General features: G+C 41.2%; 6 protein-coding genes across 11 annotated transcripts; 3 read left to right on the forward strand and 3 right to left on the reverse strand.

Annotated features, from left to right (window-relative positions):
- Positions 1–806: 806 nt before the first annotated feature.
- Positions 807–6,846, forward strand: LOC115765040 (protein TRC8 homolog). 2 transcript variants are annotated; one of them, XM_030708407.1, is made up of 7 exons: positions 807–2,002; positions 2,077–2,647; positions 3,758–4,298; positions 4,366–4,540; positions 4,749–4,945; positions 5,021–5,221; positions 5,992–6,846. In XM_030708407.1, exons 1-7 carry the CDS (start codon positions 1,576–1,578, stop codon positions 6,322–6,324), a joined length of 2,445 nt encoding a protein of 814 aa, XP_030564267.1. In that variant the 5' UTR covers positions 807–1,575; the 3' UTR covers positions 6,325–6,846. The 2 variants fall into 2 exon arrangements, with proteins under 2 accessions (XP_030564267.1, XP_030564269.1); XM_030708409.1 differs by having other exon boundaries at positions 808–2,002; positions 4,764–4,945.
- Positions 6,847–7,089: 243 nt separating this feature from the next.
- Positions 7,090–11,431, reverse strand: LOC115765041 (F-box/LRR-repeat protein fbxl-1). 3 transcript variants are annotated; one of them, XM_030708411.1, is made up of 7 exons: positions 11,352–11,431; positions 9,840–10,065; positions 8,802–9,126; positions 8,122–8,740; positions 7,890–8,057; positions 7,623–7,826; positions 7,090–7,560 (listed from the first exon to the last, which is right to left on the reverse strand). In XM_030708411.1, exons 2-7 carry the CDS (start codon positions 9,924–9,926, stop codon positions 7,425–7,427), a joined length of 1,539 nt encoding a protein of 512 aa, XP_030564271.1. In that variant the 5' UTR covers positions 9,927–10,065; positions 11,352–11,431; the 3' UTR covers positions 7,090–7,424. The 3 variants fall into 3 exon arrangements, with proteins under 3 accessions (XP_030564271.1, XP_030564272.1, XP_030564270.1); XM_030708412.1 differs by lacking the exon at positions 11,352–11,431 and adding an exon at positions 11,078–11,096 and having other exon boundaries at positions 9,840–9,901; XM_030708410.1 differs by lacking the exons at positions 9,840–10,065; positions 11,352–11,431 and adding an exon at positions 9,224–9,354.
- Positions 11,432–11,761: 330 nt separating this feature from the next.
- On the forward strand, positions 11,762–13,840 carry LOC115765042. Of its 3 annotated transcripts, none has more exons than XM_030708413.1 (4): positions 11,762–12,198; positions 12,604–12,961; positions 13,185–13,252; positions 13,311–13,840. In XM_030708413.1, exons 1-4 carry the CDS (start codon positions 11,784–11,786, stop codon positions 13,670–13,672), a joined length of 1,203 nt encoding a protein of 400 aa, XP_030564273.1. In that variant the 5' UTR covers positions 11,762–11,783; the 3' UTR covers positions 13,673–13,840. The 3 variants fall into 3 exon arrangements, with proteins under 3 accessions (XP_030564273.1, XP_030564274.1, XP_030564275.1); XM_030708414.1 differs by having other exon boundaries at positions 11,762–12,192; XM_030708415.1 differs by having other exon boundaries at positions 12,133–12,169.
- A 318-nt stretch (positions 13,841–14,158) lies between these two features.
- Positions 14,159–14,684, forward strand: LOC115764885 (signal peptidase complex subunit 1). The gene is made up of 3 exons (XM_030708167.1): positions 14,159–14,258; positions 14,321–14,467; positions 14,528–14,684. Exons 1-3 carry the CDS (start codon positions 14,235–14,237, stop codon positions 14,648–14,650), a joined length of 294 nt encoding a protein of 97 aa, XP_030564027.1. The 5' UTR covers positions 14,159–14,234; the 3' UTR covers positions 14,651–14,684.
- Positions 14,685–14,688: 4 nt separating this feature from the next.
- On the reverse strand, positions 14,689–15,761 carry LOC115764884 (DTW domain-containing protein 1). Its single transcript, XM_030708165.1, has one exon. It carries the CDS (start codon positions 15,687–15,689, stop codon positions 14,724–14,726), a length of 966 nt encoding a protein of 321 aa, XP_030564025.1. The 5' UTR covers positions 15,690–15,761; the 3' UTR covers positions 14,689–14,723.
- A 401-nt stretch (positions 15,762–16,162) lies between these two features.
- On the reverse strand, positions 16,163–17,222 carry LOC115764968. The gene is made up of 3 exons (XM_030708292.1): positions 17,109–17,222; positions 16,490–17,038; positions 16,163–16,429 (listed from the first exon to the last, which is right to left on the reverse strand). The coding sequence occupies exons 1-3, from the start codon at positions 17,220–17,222 to the stop codon at positions 16,202–16,204; spliced, it is 891 nt and encodes a 296-aa protein (XP_030564152.1). The 3' UTR covers positions 16,163–16,201.
- Positions 17,223–17,348: the final 126 nt, after the last annotated feature.

Below are 17,348 nucleotides of genomic sequence, written 5' to 3' on the forward strand. Positions count from 1 at the left end.
CTGTTTGTTATTATATATATTCATCCCTTTGTCATACACTATAGAACACATTCCTGCATATCTTCCGTGATTGTTTTCCAATGCTTCTGAAATTGTCTGGGCGTAAATGTGGGATCCAAATGTGTTGATATACCAAAGACCAAGGTTAAAACTGGAAAAAACAAATTTTTATATTTTGGAAAATAGAGACGTCCAACAAATTGAATATTATTATTCCGATCATACTTAATAATATCTAGATACGAAAATGAGTGTATAGCTCTTATGATTTTCAATTTATACGGACATGCTTAGATCGTCTCAATTAATTTTAACAGGTTCGGGGAATAGGCAGGGAGGAATCGTGTCAGGAAGTAAAATGAACTTGAAAAGTAATGTTGTTTGTTAATAAAATGTAGCGACTCTTAGAGCTATGAAGCTGTTCGATTTAAATATAAGCTTTGTCTTTTTATAAATAGCGGAGGTATCCAATTATTCTTTCATGGGTTATTGCAAAGTCTTTTAAAGAACATTAAAGTTTAATACTCTAAGCTTAAAATCAACTTCGTTTAATATTCATAATAAATAATACACTTTCTTTTGTTTACATAGTTTATACTTTTGGTCAGGTTTTTGGTCGCATTAGTCCACTTGCCGGCATTTCTATCGATGCATGCGCATAGAATTGTTGAGAAAGAATGTTTTGCAAATGTTTTCATAAAAGTACAGTTTATGGCGAGTCCTTAAGAATGTAAAGGGCAAATACGGGCTAAAATTTTTCTATATGGTTTTGTAGTAGGCGACGCATAAGTAATACTTTATTTTTCCAAAAAGGTTTTGTATAAATTTTAAGTACTAACAAAAAATACCGCATGAAAGAGCTGTGAAAGTGTTGCTGCTATTGCTTGTGTTTCTAACTGCCTTGCAGGATAATTTTTGAAAAATTACTGTGCGCGCGCCAAATTATACAATCAGCTGATTACCAGTCTGGCAACACCATATTACTTGTCAGCAGTGATGCAAATTGCTGAATAGCTATCGATATAACTATCGATGTGAATACTGGTATCGAAGGAAACGCTCACGAGCCCCATGAAAGAAGCAAAGCAGAGAAAAAACAAAAATCCCAATTCAATTGTGAAAAAGTTTTACGCTCGCGCTTAACTCGATGCTTTTGAGGTAGAAAACAATAGTAAGCAGTGCGTCAGATCGAAGTGAGACGTTCGTAACGAATCTAGATTAGTGCAATCGATCTAAACCCTCGACGTTTACCTTTACCACTGTTGCCGCACCCCTCCCTCCAATCAAATATAATTTTGACGCACACCACAACGTACAATAACACTTGCACACGATTCTTTTCGCTTTTGCGAAATCTAAGACGAAGGCCAACGCCAGCCGATTAACCAAGCAGTCGAGCAAGCAACCAAAACACAACCCACAAAACACTACAACAAACACAACCACAATAATAACAACAACAAAAATAACAAATGCGTGCGACGCTCAAAAGTTGATGTAGATTAAGTGAATCGCAAGCAACAGCAAACGCATTTTGCAAAGTCACGCCGCGTCAGCTATAGTTACAGCTTTGCCATGTCCATACGGACGCAGGTGCTCGGCTTGGTGGACGTCATGATGCGAGTGCCGCCCATCATGGTCATCGATGAGATACTCAAAATTGGCATGGGCGTCCCCAGCCAGCTCAGTTCGGGTAAAGGTTACACCATGGAGACAGCAACCGCATCAAAATCTGCGCCGCAAGAAGCCAGCAACAGCACAGACACCTTAGCCAGCATCAAGGCATTCTTTGGTATGGGCAGCGAAGATTCAGCCACCAGCTCTATCGGCAACCACAGCCAAGATATACTGGAACACACCATAGAGAATGCATCCAAATCAGCGCAAGCCGGCGGAATGCTCAGCAGCAATTTCAACAGCCTAATGGACGAGCTGGCTAACGATGGCATGCTAGGCAATATACTTAATATAACAACGGTGAAGTTCGTCGTCTGTTTACTAGGTGAGTGAGCTAACGGGGGCCATTTACCGCAGCTGTGACTTGATTGTACTTTAAACCTTGTCCGGAATTTGCAGGTTTCTTATGCGCCGCTTGCATTTTCATGTTATGGACGCGGCATTTAGTGATGGTGTACATGTTTCTAACCTCGCTGGGACTCACATTTCTCTCCTACTGGTCCAATGTGAGCGCACTAGAGCTAATGGAGCAAAGTCCTAGCATACTGGAAGATTTATTGTCCTTGAATACGACCAGACTGCTGGATTCGGGCGGAATCGTCATGACGCTGGCGCCACATATCATCGCCCAATGGTTTATGGGCATGCTTTTTGCCTATATACATTTGGGTCCTCGTTATGCGCTACTCCAACGGTCCATGCCTATAATTTTTACTAGTCCAATTCTGCTTGCCATGTTGCCTCTTTCATCGAGCATAGTGGACAAGCTGCCCGTGATTGCGGGCCTCACGCCCATCATACTGACTAAAATCACGCTTATGCTGAGTGCCATGGACGCTAGCAGAACGGTATACAATGGTTACCAATATGCCGTGAATTTCGTATCCAACTTTGGACTTTCGGCTCTCATTGAGAACGAGTGGCAGCGCCTAAATGTGCCCAACGTCTTGCGTCTGTTTTGGATCATTAGGTATGTAGCTTACAATTAGAAATTACAAGAAATATATAATTTTACTGGGTTTTAAAATATTAAAAATAACATTAGAAAAATGGGATATTTTTATATCCTGAACCCATTAAAAATGGGTAAAAGGGGTATTATGTATTTGTGCAAATATATGGAACAGGCAGAAGGAAGCATCTCCGACCCCATAAAGTATATATTGTCTTGATCACCATCAGTAGCCAACTCGATCTAGCCATGTTCGTCTGTCCGTCCGTATGTATGAACGCAGGGACATCAGAACCTAAGAGCTAGGTCAAAATATTATTAGTACACTTGCTAAGGTATAGTAGTCGTTATCTAATCGTCATATCGTTTAATTAATATCTAAAACTGCTTTCCTGACTGGACTGAATTATTAATTGACGCACAGTCCAAACCGAAAGAGCTTGAAAGTGGAAATTATCATTAAAGCTACCTAAAAAAAATTTCATAAAAAAATTTCTCAAACTCATTTTTTAATATATTTATTAAAATTATTTGATTTTGAAAAATCTAACCTAACTAACCATGGTTGGATTGCATGTTACAGCTTTCTTTGCTAACTACAAAACGATATTTTTAAGTAGGTTAAATATAACTTCAAAAGGTATGCATTAATCTATGGGTTTAATAGGCGGGAGATAGTTAAAAAGTTATCTAAAATTTGAAGCAAACACTTGCCGCGGTGTAGTCATGATATAGGATACAGTAGATGGACGTTGAGACTTTTTTTTGTTTGCCAAGATGTAAAAATCTTGTTAAATCTTGTAATTTGATGAAAATTCAAAAGCATGAAACTACGTTCAAGTATAAATACTGGGCGTTTCTTTGAATGCTATACATAAGATATAGTTGTTAGTTGTGCGATGCTCGTGATATTTTGCTCAGAATGTACTGTTTGTATTGCCGAAAAAGCAACCGCTGATCTAGTACACATGTACCTTATGAAGAGTCAGTCATATTTTGTTTCTTAGGTTATCAACAATCATAATAAAACAAACAATTATCAGCCGAGCTCTTAAAATAATAACTCAACTGTTACAATTTTTTGTTTTGTAATATCAGTGATTATTCTCATTAAAATCTCATCTACAGAATTATGCAGGGCGGCTATGCCTTACTGACTGTCGAATCGGATGTGCCTTTGCAGCTGTTTCCAGCCATCGAGAAGCTGCTCGTTGATGGCTGTGAAACTTTGACCGCTGTGCTGGGCATGACTGGTGTCATCTCGATGATATGCCACTATATAGGACGCGGCTTTCAGTGGTATCTGCTGACCTATGACAATGACGAAGAGAAGTCGCTGGGCACAGTTTCGGCGGTGCTCTTTTACATATTAGCACTACAAACTGGCCTCACATCATTGGCGCCGGATAGGCGTTTTGTTCGCTTATGTCGCAATCTATGCCTTCTGGTCACGGCGCTACTGCACTTCCTTCACAACATTGTTTCACCGATATTGATGTCGTTGAGCGCGGCGCGGAATCCTTCACGTAAGCGTCATGTGCGCGCTTTATCCGTTTGCGCCTTTCTCATATTAATGCCAGTCGGGCTGCTTTACTACTTGTGGGCGCAGCATTCGCCCTCTACTTGGCTGCTGGCGGTGACTGCCTTCTCTGTGGAGGTCATTATCAAGGTTGGTCATCATCAATGTGTTACATTCAACCGACGGATTCTGAAAACTAATATGCTCTGTATGACAGGTGCTCGTTTCGCTGGCCACATATACGCTCTTTTTGCTAGACGCTCGTCGCCAGTTCTTCTGGGAAAAACTAGATGACTATCTATACTATGTGCGTGCATTCGGCAATGCCGTAGAGTTCTGTTTTGGCATCTTGCTCTTTGTTAATGGTGCCTGGATCTTGGTCTTTGAATCGGGTAAGTGTTCTTTAGTGTTGGCCTCGTCGTCAAATTACATCAACACATCAGTGACATAAAGCATTCAAATTAATATTTGCGTAAATCTCGAATCATTATATAAGTTCATCTTGTGAGTTGTGCGTGCTCCTGTCCAGCTTTTTTGTTCCGTGTGCATGTAATTTTATTATTTGGTTGATTTTGTGTATCGATGACTATAACTTGATAGCCCAAAATGCTACAGGCGGCGCCATCAGGGCGATCATGATGTGCATTCATGCCTACTTCAATATCTGGTGCGAGGCACGCGCTGGCTGGTCGGTGTTCATGAAGAGGCGCTCTGCGGTCCACAAGATATCAGCATTGCCGGAAGCGACTCCTGCTCAGCTGCAGGCCTTTGATGATGTATGCGCCATCTGTTATCAGGTGAGCTCATCAGTTATGATAATCTTTTTCTTTTAATATATAATAATATAATCGTACGCATTTACTTATTTTCAGGAAATGTATTCGGCTAAGATAACGCGATGCCGTCACTTCTTCCATGGAGTTTGCCTGCGCAAGTGGCTCTATGTACAGGACCGCTGTCCGCTGTGTCATGAGATAATGATGTACACTGACAAAGCTGAGGAGAATGCACAAGATGCCGATCCAGCGGGACCAGCTCAAGCTGAACAGCCTATTCGTATATATCCAAGAGAAGTAAGTTGAAATTTCTTAGTTTGACAGCGTAGGGAAGAAGATCGGCGGTAAGGTTTTTCTGCTGAAATATGCTTTATTAAACCCTGAACCCATGAAACCCATTCCGATATTCGATAACTTGCCCCGTTTCCAAGTAATGATACAAATCGATATCGAAATCCTGTTTTGAGCGAATTTTCTAAATAATAAGAGCTAGAGCTAGCTAAACTTGACATGTATCTTCTAGAATAGTATATATATATATATATCAAGCTATCACCACCTCCCAGCTATTACCTCAGAGATGCATATGAATCAATTAAATAAACCAATTTATATTGACCACCAATATAAGTCACAATTTGAACGCAATAGACTCGTTGAGAATATACAAATATTTTATAGCACAAAAAGATCTACTGTTGAATAACTCATCAAGATCGGTAAAGAAACACAGTAGTTATTTTTTTTAAATTTATTTTTATTACTACTAAAGCAAACGAGCGTTCGGGGTACCTTCTAGACGGGAGCTCTCGTCCTTACTTGTTATTCCATATATTATTCAATTATTTTTAATTATTTAGAACGAACGTAAATTATACTGTTTTTATGGTCCGTCAGAAACCATATTTTAATGAAAATTTGACAGACAACTCACTAATTATTCATTAATTTGCATATGTTTTTATTAGGCATATGTTTTGTAAATTTCAATAAGCATGAAAATCAAACTTTTATTAATATTATGCCCAATGAATATTTAAATTTCCAATCTTTTGGCTTTCTTACAGGACGCAAACAATGCTGGAGTGCCGCGCCGCTCCCCCGAACGCGGTGCAGAAGCTGCTCCAGAAGAGGGCGTAGCACCGGTCAATGCTGCCGCCGCCTTGGCAAATATTGATAATGCTATAGCAAATTTGGCGAGCGAGGCGGCCGCAATTGCAGCAGAGACACGAGCTGCCGTAGCTAGCAGTTCAAGCAGTAGCAGCAGCAACAGTAATGCGAGCTATATCACAGCGTCGGCTCAGCCGCCGCCATCGACGGCAAATTCGGCGGCCGCTGTTGCTACCGCTGCGGCCAGCAATACGACGCACATATTTCGGTTGTCACAGGAACAGCAGTGAATTGTACCGCTATATTTAATCTTAATCAAACCAGATGTAAACTGTTCTATGTGTTAGTGTACTTATGTAAAAATGCGAAACTCCTAAGCAAAATTACTATCTGCCTATTTGAGCGTTTCGGGAGACCCATTCCTATAAACACCAATACCTGATTCATATATGCACGCACTCACCAACTCACATTCATACGTATTCATATACACGCAGACATCCAAAAGCACGTTGAGTTGTTTGGCTTCGATTCCACACTAAATTAAATTATATCATGCATATAAGTACATACCTACCTATATATGTGAGGGCGCTGAACGAAACGAGAATTCAATCAGAGATCTTTGTACATTAAGCTTACGGTAAAAAGTTGACCCAAAAATGTTGAAAAAGGTTAGTTTTAAGTTTACAGTGAAATGGTGTTACAAAACAACAACAACAAAACCATTAGCAGAAAAATAAATGCAGTGAAGTCTGAAAATGATTTAATCAAGTACCAAGTAAAAAAAAAACAAACAAAACTAGTTAACAAATCGCAAGATAATTTTGTAATTTACAAGAAATTAAAATTAGCAAATCTTACACTCTTACTTATTAATATATATAATTTAATTAAAGGAAAAAAAAATGAGAAGAAAATACAGTACAATATGGAAGCAATAAGCAATTGCGTCGGATTTTGACTAGACAACAATATTTGTAAAAGTTTTGGGCTGGCCTACGAATCTAGCCACTGGATTCATAGTTTATCTAAACATCTTAAATTTTGTTTACTTTTTTTTTTTTTGAGAAATCAACGCAATTCAAAAGGTGGCTTATTGGATGAAAACTTCTAAGGCAGCTAATGTATAAAAGTCAGCGATTTGTATCAAATTTGTATATAGAACAGATGCATATGTAACATGTCAAGTATTTTGTATTGCAGCATGCTAACTAAAATACAGATTGCCTTAAACCAAACAAATTTTGTCTTAAATGTGCGTTATAAACATTTGCGCACCTATTGTTTTTTGGGATATTTGCTCGCTCTCTGATCCAGTTCCGTATGGAATATAAGGATACAGCAACAGTTTAACATAAAACATTTATTTTGATGTGCCACTCGCTATTTAATTGAAAACCAAGTCGTTATAATTGCGCAACAAATGATACGGCGAGACACGACAACAGGTGGTGGTGCGCACCACCGTGATACGGTCGGCGCGTTCAAAGTTGGCCTTCACTGTTTCATAATAACGACCATCGCTGTAAAGGCATTTGGAAGCAAGATTCTTGAAAACATATATGGCAGAAAATTTAAAGCTTACCTTAAAACCATGCAGCGCAGCTTTAGGCACTTGACGCGCAATATATCAATAGCCTTTTGGCTTTTGTCGGAGAAACGCAAGTTGTCCGGGTCCCAACGCAGCTCTAGACGCTCCAAATTTCCACAGTTGGATGCAATGGTGTCCATCAGCTGATCCACGTGTATATTGACGCCCAGTTTCTCAGCCGTGCCCATAACTATTATTCTGTACGGCAGTCAATTAGTCATTTACTGATCATATGCACCGCCTGCGCTTCGCTCTACTTACTTGCAGTTGCCCAACATGGGCAGTATGCTCATCCAGAGCTGATCTGTAATGTGCGGCATGCCAGATAGGCAGCACGCGCTCAGCTGATGGCCATGGCGCTGCAGAAATTTAAGCATGCCTTCGTCTGTTATGTTATCCGAGGAGTCCAAGTCCAAGGAGTTGAGGGATCTGCACGAGTAGATGAGAGTCATAAAGTTAAGCAACTAAATATATTGCTCTATAAGATGTGGACCTGGTGTTGCCCTGTTCCATCCATTGCTTCAACACAGTATCATTGAATCCATTGATTTGGCCGGCAGATAGAAACTTCAGATTGGGTATACGCGTTAACATGTCCACCAGGCACTCGCTAGTCAAATCGGTAGCCGTAATGTCCAGCTCTTGTAGCGCGCACTTATCCCATTCCACCTGCATTACAAACTCTGATTTTAAGCTCGTGCCATTCATGAGCAGGCAGGTCAATCGCTTCGAGCGCTGCACCAACGTCTTCAGTGTGGAACCGGTGACCTTATTGCAAAAGTTAACAGCCAGGCACTCTAGCTGTATGCAGTTGGAGCTGAAGGCATCAATGTGCGAGTCGTCTATAAAATTAATGCCATACAAATTGATGACGCGCAAATTGGGCGTGGCCGATTTAAGTCTGTGCACATTAATGACTTCGTAAATTTCCTCCTCCTCCTCCTCGCACTTCTCATAGGTGCCAACCAAGTGTAGCACCTCCAGACCATTGATAAAATTGTAAATTTTGCGCATGAAGCCCTCCATGAAGATCACCTCAGACAAGCAAATGCACATGTAGCGCAGTTTGGTGGGAAAAGCCTGCATCTCGCTGAAGTCATGCAATTGCATAGCTGAGGGGACAAAGAAGAGAATATATTAGCTACCATTTGACTGGCGAGACTAATCATTTACCTGTAGAGAAGTCCAGCAGCATGTGGGTTAGATTTGGACACTTAGCCGACAGCTCGTGCAGCACCGTGTGCGTGATAAGCTCAATGGGCAGCTCGATGTAGCGCAGCGTAGGTCCAAATCTTACCGATATTAGAGAAAGCAGCATCTCCAGAGAGCCGACGTGCAGCCCAGAAACCTCCGGTCGCAGCGATACATTCTTCCACAAGCGCGTATCGTAGGCGATCTTACGCCAGCGACGACAGATGCGGGCCAGCCGACAAATCTCCCGATGCGACAGATATGAAAATATGTGCAACAGCACCTTGTCGGGCAGCTTCTCAATCGTCTGCAAGAGAGATGATCATATATATATATATATTTATTAAACTGATACTGATCAATACATATCAGTCAGCCCGTGGGCTCTTGAATGAAGTAAATACCGTGTCGGCGAAGGGACTACGCATGGTGCCATCGGATAGGTACACCTGCGAGGCCTCTACGGCCAGCTGACCCCAAATATCAGTAGAAATATCCATTGTTCTGTATAGTATCGATAGTATACTATATGCTTTGCTTATATAAAAGAAATATCAGTGCGAGAGATACGCGCGTTGCCGAGCACCTTCAACGTCTGTCTAAATTAGCTGTGGCTACTTGGCGCTACTGTGAGGAATCTCCAAAAAGCCCACTAACATTTGACACACTCGCAGGCAGGCAGGCAAAAAGCTAAAGAGAAAAGCCACCGAGGAGATCCTATTTATAGATGAGCGCTAGTAATGTTTAGAGCAGCCAAAACAACAAAATGCCAAGAATTTCTAGAGCATGTCGTTGCCTTTTGGTGGTCAGAAGAGCGAAAAACTCTGGGCCTGCTAAACAGCTGTTGGGTTGGCCAGTATACATGTATATGCCTGGGTCTAAACACTCCCAACATGTGTACAACCTGAATATATCGTATATTGTATACAAGCTATATGCCTCGCATTCTACGCAATCATTTTCATTTTTGTTTTGCTTACTGCATGTTATTTGGGAGGGGGCTTTCTCGGCGGTACTCACCAGACGTGTCTTGACCACCGCATTGAGATCATCTCGTCCAATGGCCTGGGATGAGGTTTGTGCTGCCAAAACGTTCCAATTATCCATAATGCTTTTTCAATATTTAAATAACTTGGGTGCTATTTTCTGGTTGTTTATTGCGGGACTTGCACTCTAAGATCTATTGTCTGTATAGAATGTAGTATGTATAGTGAGGCGCCGGTTTGTGTCGGTGTATTTACTGTTTCTATAAGTAGCCAAGGAATTCATTCATCAATTATGTTTATTATGCAAATTTTTCATAACGACTTGATTTTTTTCAAAGCTAAGGTATGAGAAATACTACATGCCTTCCTTTAAATTTATGAAATTTTACTAATTTATTGGACCATCGGGCTCTGCCCGAAACATTTCTCAAATGCATTTGCAATAGTTCTTTTGGTAAAGAAAAAAGATTCATGCAACCGATTCCTGCCAATTTCCTCAGTTCTTAAGTGGACAATCGATCAGTTTGTCAGTCAGGCAGTTTTATATTAATAGATTAATTGGATAAATATAGTCAGCTAAATAATTCTAGTTTTTCTTTAATAATCAGTAGGTATAAAAAAAAGTAATCAATTAGACTCTTAGAGAAAAATTATGTTTTCACATTTCACTTTATATTAATTTAGTAACAAGGAATATATTTTCACTATACTGACAACATTTAAACTATGTGCGCTTTCAATATGGGAAAATTGAATTTATATAAATGAAATATTTAATTTAACTTCAGTATTTAATTTGCTTTTATCGCATTCAATTTTTGAATTTATTTCCTAAGCTTTAATTTAATCTGTGAACTATTAAAACTATGTTATTGTTGTGTATATTCCCCGGTTCTTATATGTATGACAATTTTTACGAGAACGAAAGTTGTTTTTACTAAAAAATACTTATAATTCCTATTGAATGTGGTTTAAAGTAACCCTCTATTATCTTCAACTTGGAACGCTCAAACATAGCTTTGAATATAAAAAGGCTATTAACAGCGGAAATTGTGATCATTTACAAGAAGTTATCATTCATCAACACATACAAATAATGCCAGTTTCCGGTAGACTCACAGACTCTTTATCTTGCAATATAATATAATATAATTTACATAAGATGGTTTGGTTTTGATTTATAAATGAATTATTTAATATTTAAAAGGGTCTAACTAATGCTAAGATTTTGCTATGACTATCTGAAGGGCTCCAAATTGCAAACATATTTACCCATTTCGCATTAAAATATGTTAGTGGTCGTTTTAGTAGAATCTAAAAATGTAACTTTAAGACATATGTATATTATACTGACAGTTTAGATCAAATATAAGTTTAGGGCACTCGCCACATGCCACAACAATGACATCATTGTCAATGCATTGATGTGAACAATAAAAATGATGTTCCGTCTAATGTATTACAAAAATTATGCACAAATTTTGTATAATTTGATCATGTTCTGGGAAAACCAGACAAGATACATACAAACACATGTATGTTATACCTTTTGGGCTATTTATAGGCAATTGTTGGTCTGCAATGAAAATTTCTAGAGGCTGCAATTTTGCAATTTCATGCAATTTCGTAACGCCCACAATTATAGGCACTTTTTATTGGTTAAGTGGCACATTTGTTTTCACTTTGCCTTCAGCATAGTCCAAATACAATAAACTACTAGTAAGTCAATACTTTGGCAAATACTTTATGTATTCGGTTTATTTGTCCGTTTGACGTTTGCACTCAAAATTATCCGCGTCGTTGAGAGTTCCACAGTGCTCATGCAACTGAGATCAGGCGTCCGCGAAAAATGGTTTTTGCCAAAATGTACATGGCCCGGTAATGGCGGCCAGCCAGTACGTAGCAGGATGAAGCAGCATGGGACGGGTCGCTTTTGTTGCGCGCGTCATTTGTTGTACCCGGCAGATGCTTGGCAGGCATGCTAAGTGATGGCGCCTGGCCAAAAAGCAGGCGTCTTAGTTGTTTTCATACACCTTTCATTCATATTATGCACATATGTACATACTTATTATTACACGGTCTTGTTGGAAGTCGCGTCGATTCAAATAGTAACGAACAGAGCTGCCAAGTTGTTTTTTACACACATGCTCACTGGTTAAGCGTGCGTCAGCTGCCATGCACATACACAACCGTTGCCGCTATTTGGCGCTCTTCCTGTTCTCTTCCCTCTCGCTCTCTCTCCTCTTTTTTCCAGAGCCAGAGCGCTCGCTCCGATCAGAGTCAAAACAAGACGATTCAGTCGTTTTACTGCTGCGCGCGCAGACGGTTACTCGCACGCAGAACGTACAGTGTCTTTCGACGTAGGTGTGTCAGCTTAGTGCGCTTGTGTAAGTGTATGTGTCAGCGGACAGACTTCTCCCAAAGGCTACTTGCCGTTTTGCTGATGTTTTTAAGTTTTGCATTCTGCTTAAATCTTTTTTCATAAATGAAAATAAACAATTTATTATTTATAAGAACTTATGCGACTGCAACGGCACACAAATTGTTTGTTTATATTGGGTACAGTGCAGCAAATGCAGTCGCGTGTGTGTGTGTGTGACGCCCCAAGAGCGCGTGAGAGGGAGTGTGAGAGCGTACAAGAAAACCTGCGCAGGTGTCCGACGAATAATGACGCCGACGTCGTTGCGGGCAGCGCAGTACGCCCAAAGACAAACAAGTGCATAAACAATTTCAAAAATTACCTTAACTGTGCCTCAATTGAAAGAGCTATTAATTAATTAACATTCAATTTTATGCAGCCCATCCAAAAAGTCGCCCATCCATCAGAAAGATGTCATATAGCGCGGAGCGTGCGCTTTCCTATTTCTATCCCTTTATCATTCTGACTTCGCTGATCTGCTGCATCACCTCGGCAGTAGCCTGGACACATTGGCGCTATGTGCTGAACGCCTGCCCAGACACCAACTGCGGCTGTGTGTTGCACGGCCGCACCACCTACAACAGCTTCGAGGGCGGCAACATAGCGTATTGCCACTATGCCACCTATGGACTTATTCTACCGCTGATCTTTGCCGTGGTGCTGGGCGTGTATCATGGCTATCGCATGTGCATTGGCAAGGGTAAACGGAAGGCTGGCACCACAACCATTCGACAGCGGTAAGTGCTGCCTAATTCTAATTCAGACTGGGGTCATGTGGGTTAATCGGCGGCAGCAGCAACTTGCGACACTCGCAAGACTGGCCTAATTAAGCCTTATGCTAATGGAAGACCCAAATGAGAGATGACTGAAGCAAATGCGAGACTACACCAATTTAATTGAAAACTTGCAATTACTCACCCGTTGTGTTGTTTCCGTTCTCTCTTGCATTCTATCTTGCAGCTCTGGTGACATGGTCGTGGTGACCACCGAGTCCGAACTGACGCCCGATAGCCTCTCGCCCTACTACTGTAAGTAGAAACACCAGATTATCAACGATCGCCGTAATGATATTATTGTCTTTGCTAGGGCTACCTGCCACGGTTATATCGGTCATTATGGCCGTTTACCAGCTGATCTATGCTGCCATATTTACCGATGGCTTTGAGGTCACCTGCAAACAGTATCGCGAGTCCTTGCTCAAGGAAATTCAAGGCGTTGGCAATATTGTGCCCGTGATCAAGGCGCGTCTGTCCTGTGCAGCGGTTTTTGATTTTATGGACTATCTGGTGGAGAGCATTTCATATGAGCGTCGTCGTTACGGACGCATCAATACCGCTGCTTGCTTGTACTTTACCCTCGTCCTCGCCTGGTTTGCGCTTTTCGCCTGGATTGCCATATGCGTTATCAATATTGTTAACTTACGCCGTACCCGTGCCGCTCGAGTCTAAAATGCGAACAAAATGAAAACGAAACAAATGTATTCCACTGCACATTCACCTTATCATTAATCATAGAGAGCACATTACACGCCACTTATTTATAAGTTCTTAAATAATAACGTCCACGGCATAGTTTGCCGCTATTTACAAGTTGTACAAATAAATGTATGAACAATTTACATTTAAATTTTTTTTTTTTTTTTGAATAGGTGCTTATATCGCGCCATGATGGTCGATAAATTTGCTAAAGTAACCATGTACTCAATAAACAAAGAAATCTTCAGATTTTTATGCGTGCAATTATTGTTACCGATTATTTTTCCCAAAGACTGTTAATTGAATTGCACCGCCGAGGCCAACTTTTATTCTTGGTCACGTATAAATAACGTTTCCCACGTATAATTGTTTTCGCTTAAACACCTACAGTTTTTTTTATCGATAGTCGATAGCATTGGCTCCATCTGCAAAACATCGATAACATATACATTAAAGTTGTCTTCGATTTTTACTGCTGACGTGCCGCAACCGAATTTGTTTACGCATTAGAAGTGCAAAATTCAGAAATCTCAACATGCTTGATATACAGACACACATGGTAAGCGTCACAGTTTCCAAGCTGCTACGAAAACGGTATCTGAACTTTTAAATCTTTCCCAGGACTTTGTTGGCCAGGCGAAAGCTGAGCGCTGGTCCCGTTTAATCATAACATTATTTGGAGTTATTGGTCTTATATATGGCGCGTTTATGCAGCAGTTTTCTCAAACTGTTTACGTGCTGGGTGCTGGGTTCCTGTTATCTTCACTGGTAGGTGGATCATCAAATCACAGCTAAGTCGTAATTCGAGCTCTCTTATACTTCGCATAGATTACCATCCCACCGTGGCCGTTCTATCGCAACAATCCTCTGAAATGGCAGAAACCGGTGAATACCGAGCAGAAACAGCAGCCTGGCGATTCCAGCGATGAGGGCAAGAAGAAGAAGAAATAGTTGAAGATATTTAAATAAAACTAACTTCAAGTAATTATTACTCTTTTTAATAAATAATAACACCTCATTTTGCTTAAATTGGACGACGGTACGATATCAGATCGTTGTGGTCGTAGTACTTGTGTATGAGATCATACATATTTGCAAAGAAGAACAGTAGATTGTCGTACTGTCCATTATAGGGTGATTCGCGTTGCACACAACCCGTAGGCGCCTCCAGCGTGAGAGGCGCTGCCAGCTGATGAAAGCCTTCCGTAATCTCCAGATTGTCCAGGCCTCGGTATGCTGCATTAAGACCCCATGCGTTCACATGCATCTCTAATAGAAACTGATGAATGGCCTCGATGGTGGCTAGATACCAACGGGGACTGCCTCGCTGATGGCGCCAGAATTGTGACAAGCGATTCTGGAGAACCACAGTACGTAGGCCGCGGACGCGCTCGTCTGCGTAGATGCTGCGACTCTGATTCCAGGTGCTGTCAATGAAAACAGCCCGTCTTACTGGCAGGTTCCCGTATGTGTAGCATTTGAAGCTTTGTTCCGATTCTACTTCTCCAACAACTTCATCCATGCGTCGCCGCAACATTGTGCCCATGTGATGGCCCTTGGGCAGGCCATAATTGTCATCAATTTTCAAATGGACATTTCGTTGAAATAGCTGCGGCACAGTGAGACTCGTAGCACTTGGGAAGATGAGCACCACACCATCCTCCTGCCTGTAGTCGGGTATATCTGGATATGTGTGGATTTGCACATTATCCGGCGCGAGCACTGCCGCATGCACCGCCGTGCTTTTGCCATCAATTTCCTTCTTGTGCTTGATTATGTCTATTTGGAGGGGCAGCTCTACTCGTGGCAATAACCTGCCCAGTTCACCCACTGGTATGTGGCAATTGTAGCAGAAAAATTTCCGAGACCGATTGCAGTGCCGGCAACTATGACGGCCCTCAATTGTGTCCAGCACTGAGTGATCCGCTATGCGCATGTTGACAAACGGATACTTGCGCGGGTGACCCTTTGCCGCGACGGGATGTGTCATCGTCGGGGTCAAGCCGGCTTATACAAATAAGTTTAAAAGCGTGAAAAAGTTAATTTCTTACAAGCTCACACAAATGCATTAGCGTTGCCGTATATTTTAGTGGATGCTAATGCTCACATTTGAGTTCATCTTTTTGCTTAGGTCTGGCAGCACCAACAGTGTTGCAAAATGATAAAAAATGCGTTCCCTTCAAATAAATGGGCAATAACGTGTTTTTGAAAATAAAATTTAAGTTGATTCTAAATTATTCTTTTGTTTCCGCTCTGCTCTAAAAAGCCGAAAATCTGTCGGAATTCTAATCTCAATTCTATATCTCATCGTAGCTGAACGTTATTGAATAAAATAAATAATGACAATATTCGATGAAAGCAATTATTTATTATGGAAAAAAAATATCTATAAAAATGGCTGTAAGCTCCAAAAGATATAAAAATATGATCATCATAATTTTTATTATTTATGCATAACTCATTTGTGTTAATCTGAACTTTTTTTTTGTTAATAAAAGTAAACTAAATAAATTTAGCGCAACGTATAAAGCCATCACTGCTTGCAATATACACATAATTATCGGCGCCACAACATATGTAATTCACACAACTGCCCACATCCACTTCGCCCAGTGCACGTGGCTGATTTGCCGCCAAATCTGTCCAGCCTTTCACTTTGTTGTCGTAGCCACCGGAATACAAGTACTCCTCAGTTCCGCATATACTATTCACAATCATTTCATGGCAGTTCTGCGATCAAGATGACAATAGTGACTTACGAAATGGCTAAGTAGAATGCTACCCACTCACCGGCAACCGCCAAATGTGGGAGAACTTGTGTTGAGGTAGATTATTGATCAGCTGCAGACCCATGCCCGTGCGATCGGGAAATGCCAGATAGCTCCTCTTGCCGTCGATCATGGGACCGAGCAGTGTTAAAGGTGATTTACCTGGAATAACAGTCTTGTTGCTGTATTTGCCGGACTTGCCTTCCACAATTATTGAAACGACCACGTCCAGGTCGCGCACTGTGTAGATGAGCTGCTGTTCCCCGGCAAGGGATTTGACCTCCTCCACTAAATTGTACTTGAAGAGCATGCGATCGTTACTCCAAGTGGTAACCACGCCTTTATCATCGCCCGTATAGAGCACAGTGCGATTACAATACATGGCCTGAATGGCGTCGTCACAGCGGAACAACTCCTGCACGGAAGCCTCCCCATACGGTGGCAGCATGTACTTAACCTGGCCATCGCAGCTGCTCGAATACAGCTTCCCATTCTCATTCACGGCCATGCAATAAATGTACGCATCATGGGCGGTCACTGTGCGCAGTAGTTGCAGCGATTCCGACCAAATCTGTAAGGGAAGCCCGAATTCAGGTAAGCGGATAAATGACTAAACTTAACTGTTGCCCCATAATACCCACACGTATTTTACCATCGGCACCTCCAGAGAACAGCTGGTTGTTGAAATACACCACACAAGTGGCGTCCCCCTCGTGCGGCTCCGTCGACGTGTGTTCGATGCGCGCGTTAAGCATCTGGTGAGCGATTCAAGACAAAACTGGCCCATAGCAGAGTTCGCCACGAATAACCGCAACCAAGTACATAGCATATATCTATGTATATACACTCTCGCGGACAGATATTTATAAATGCGAAATGTA

Source organism: Drosophila novamexicana, unplaced genomic scaffold (genome assembly GCF_003285875.2).
Source record: "Drosophila novamexicana strain 15010-1031.04,08,12 unplaced genomic scaffold, DnovRS2.1 tig00000877-arrow-arrow-pilon, whole genome shotgun sequence".
NCBI lineage: Eukaryota > Metazoa > Arthropoda > Insecta > Diptera > Drosophilidae > Drosophila > Drosophila novamexicana.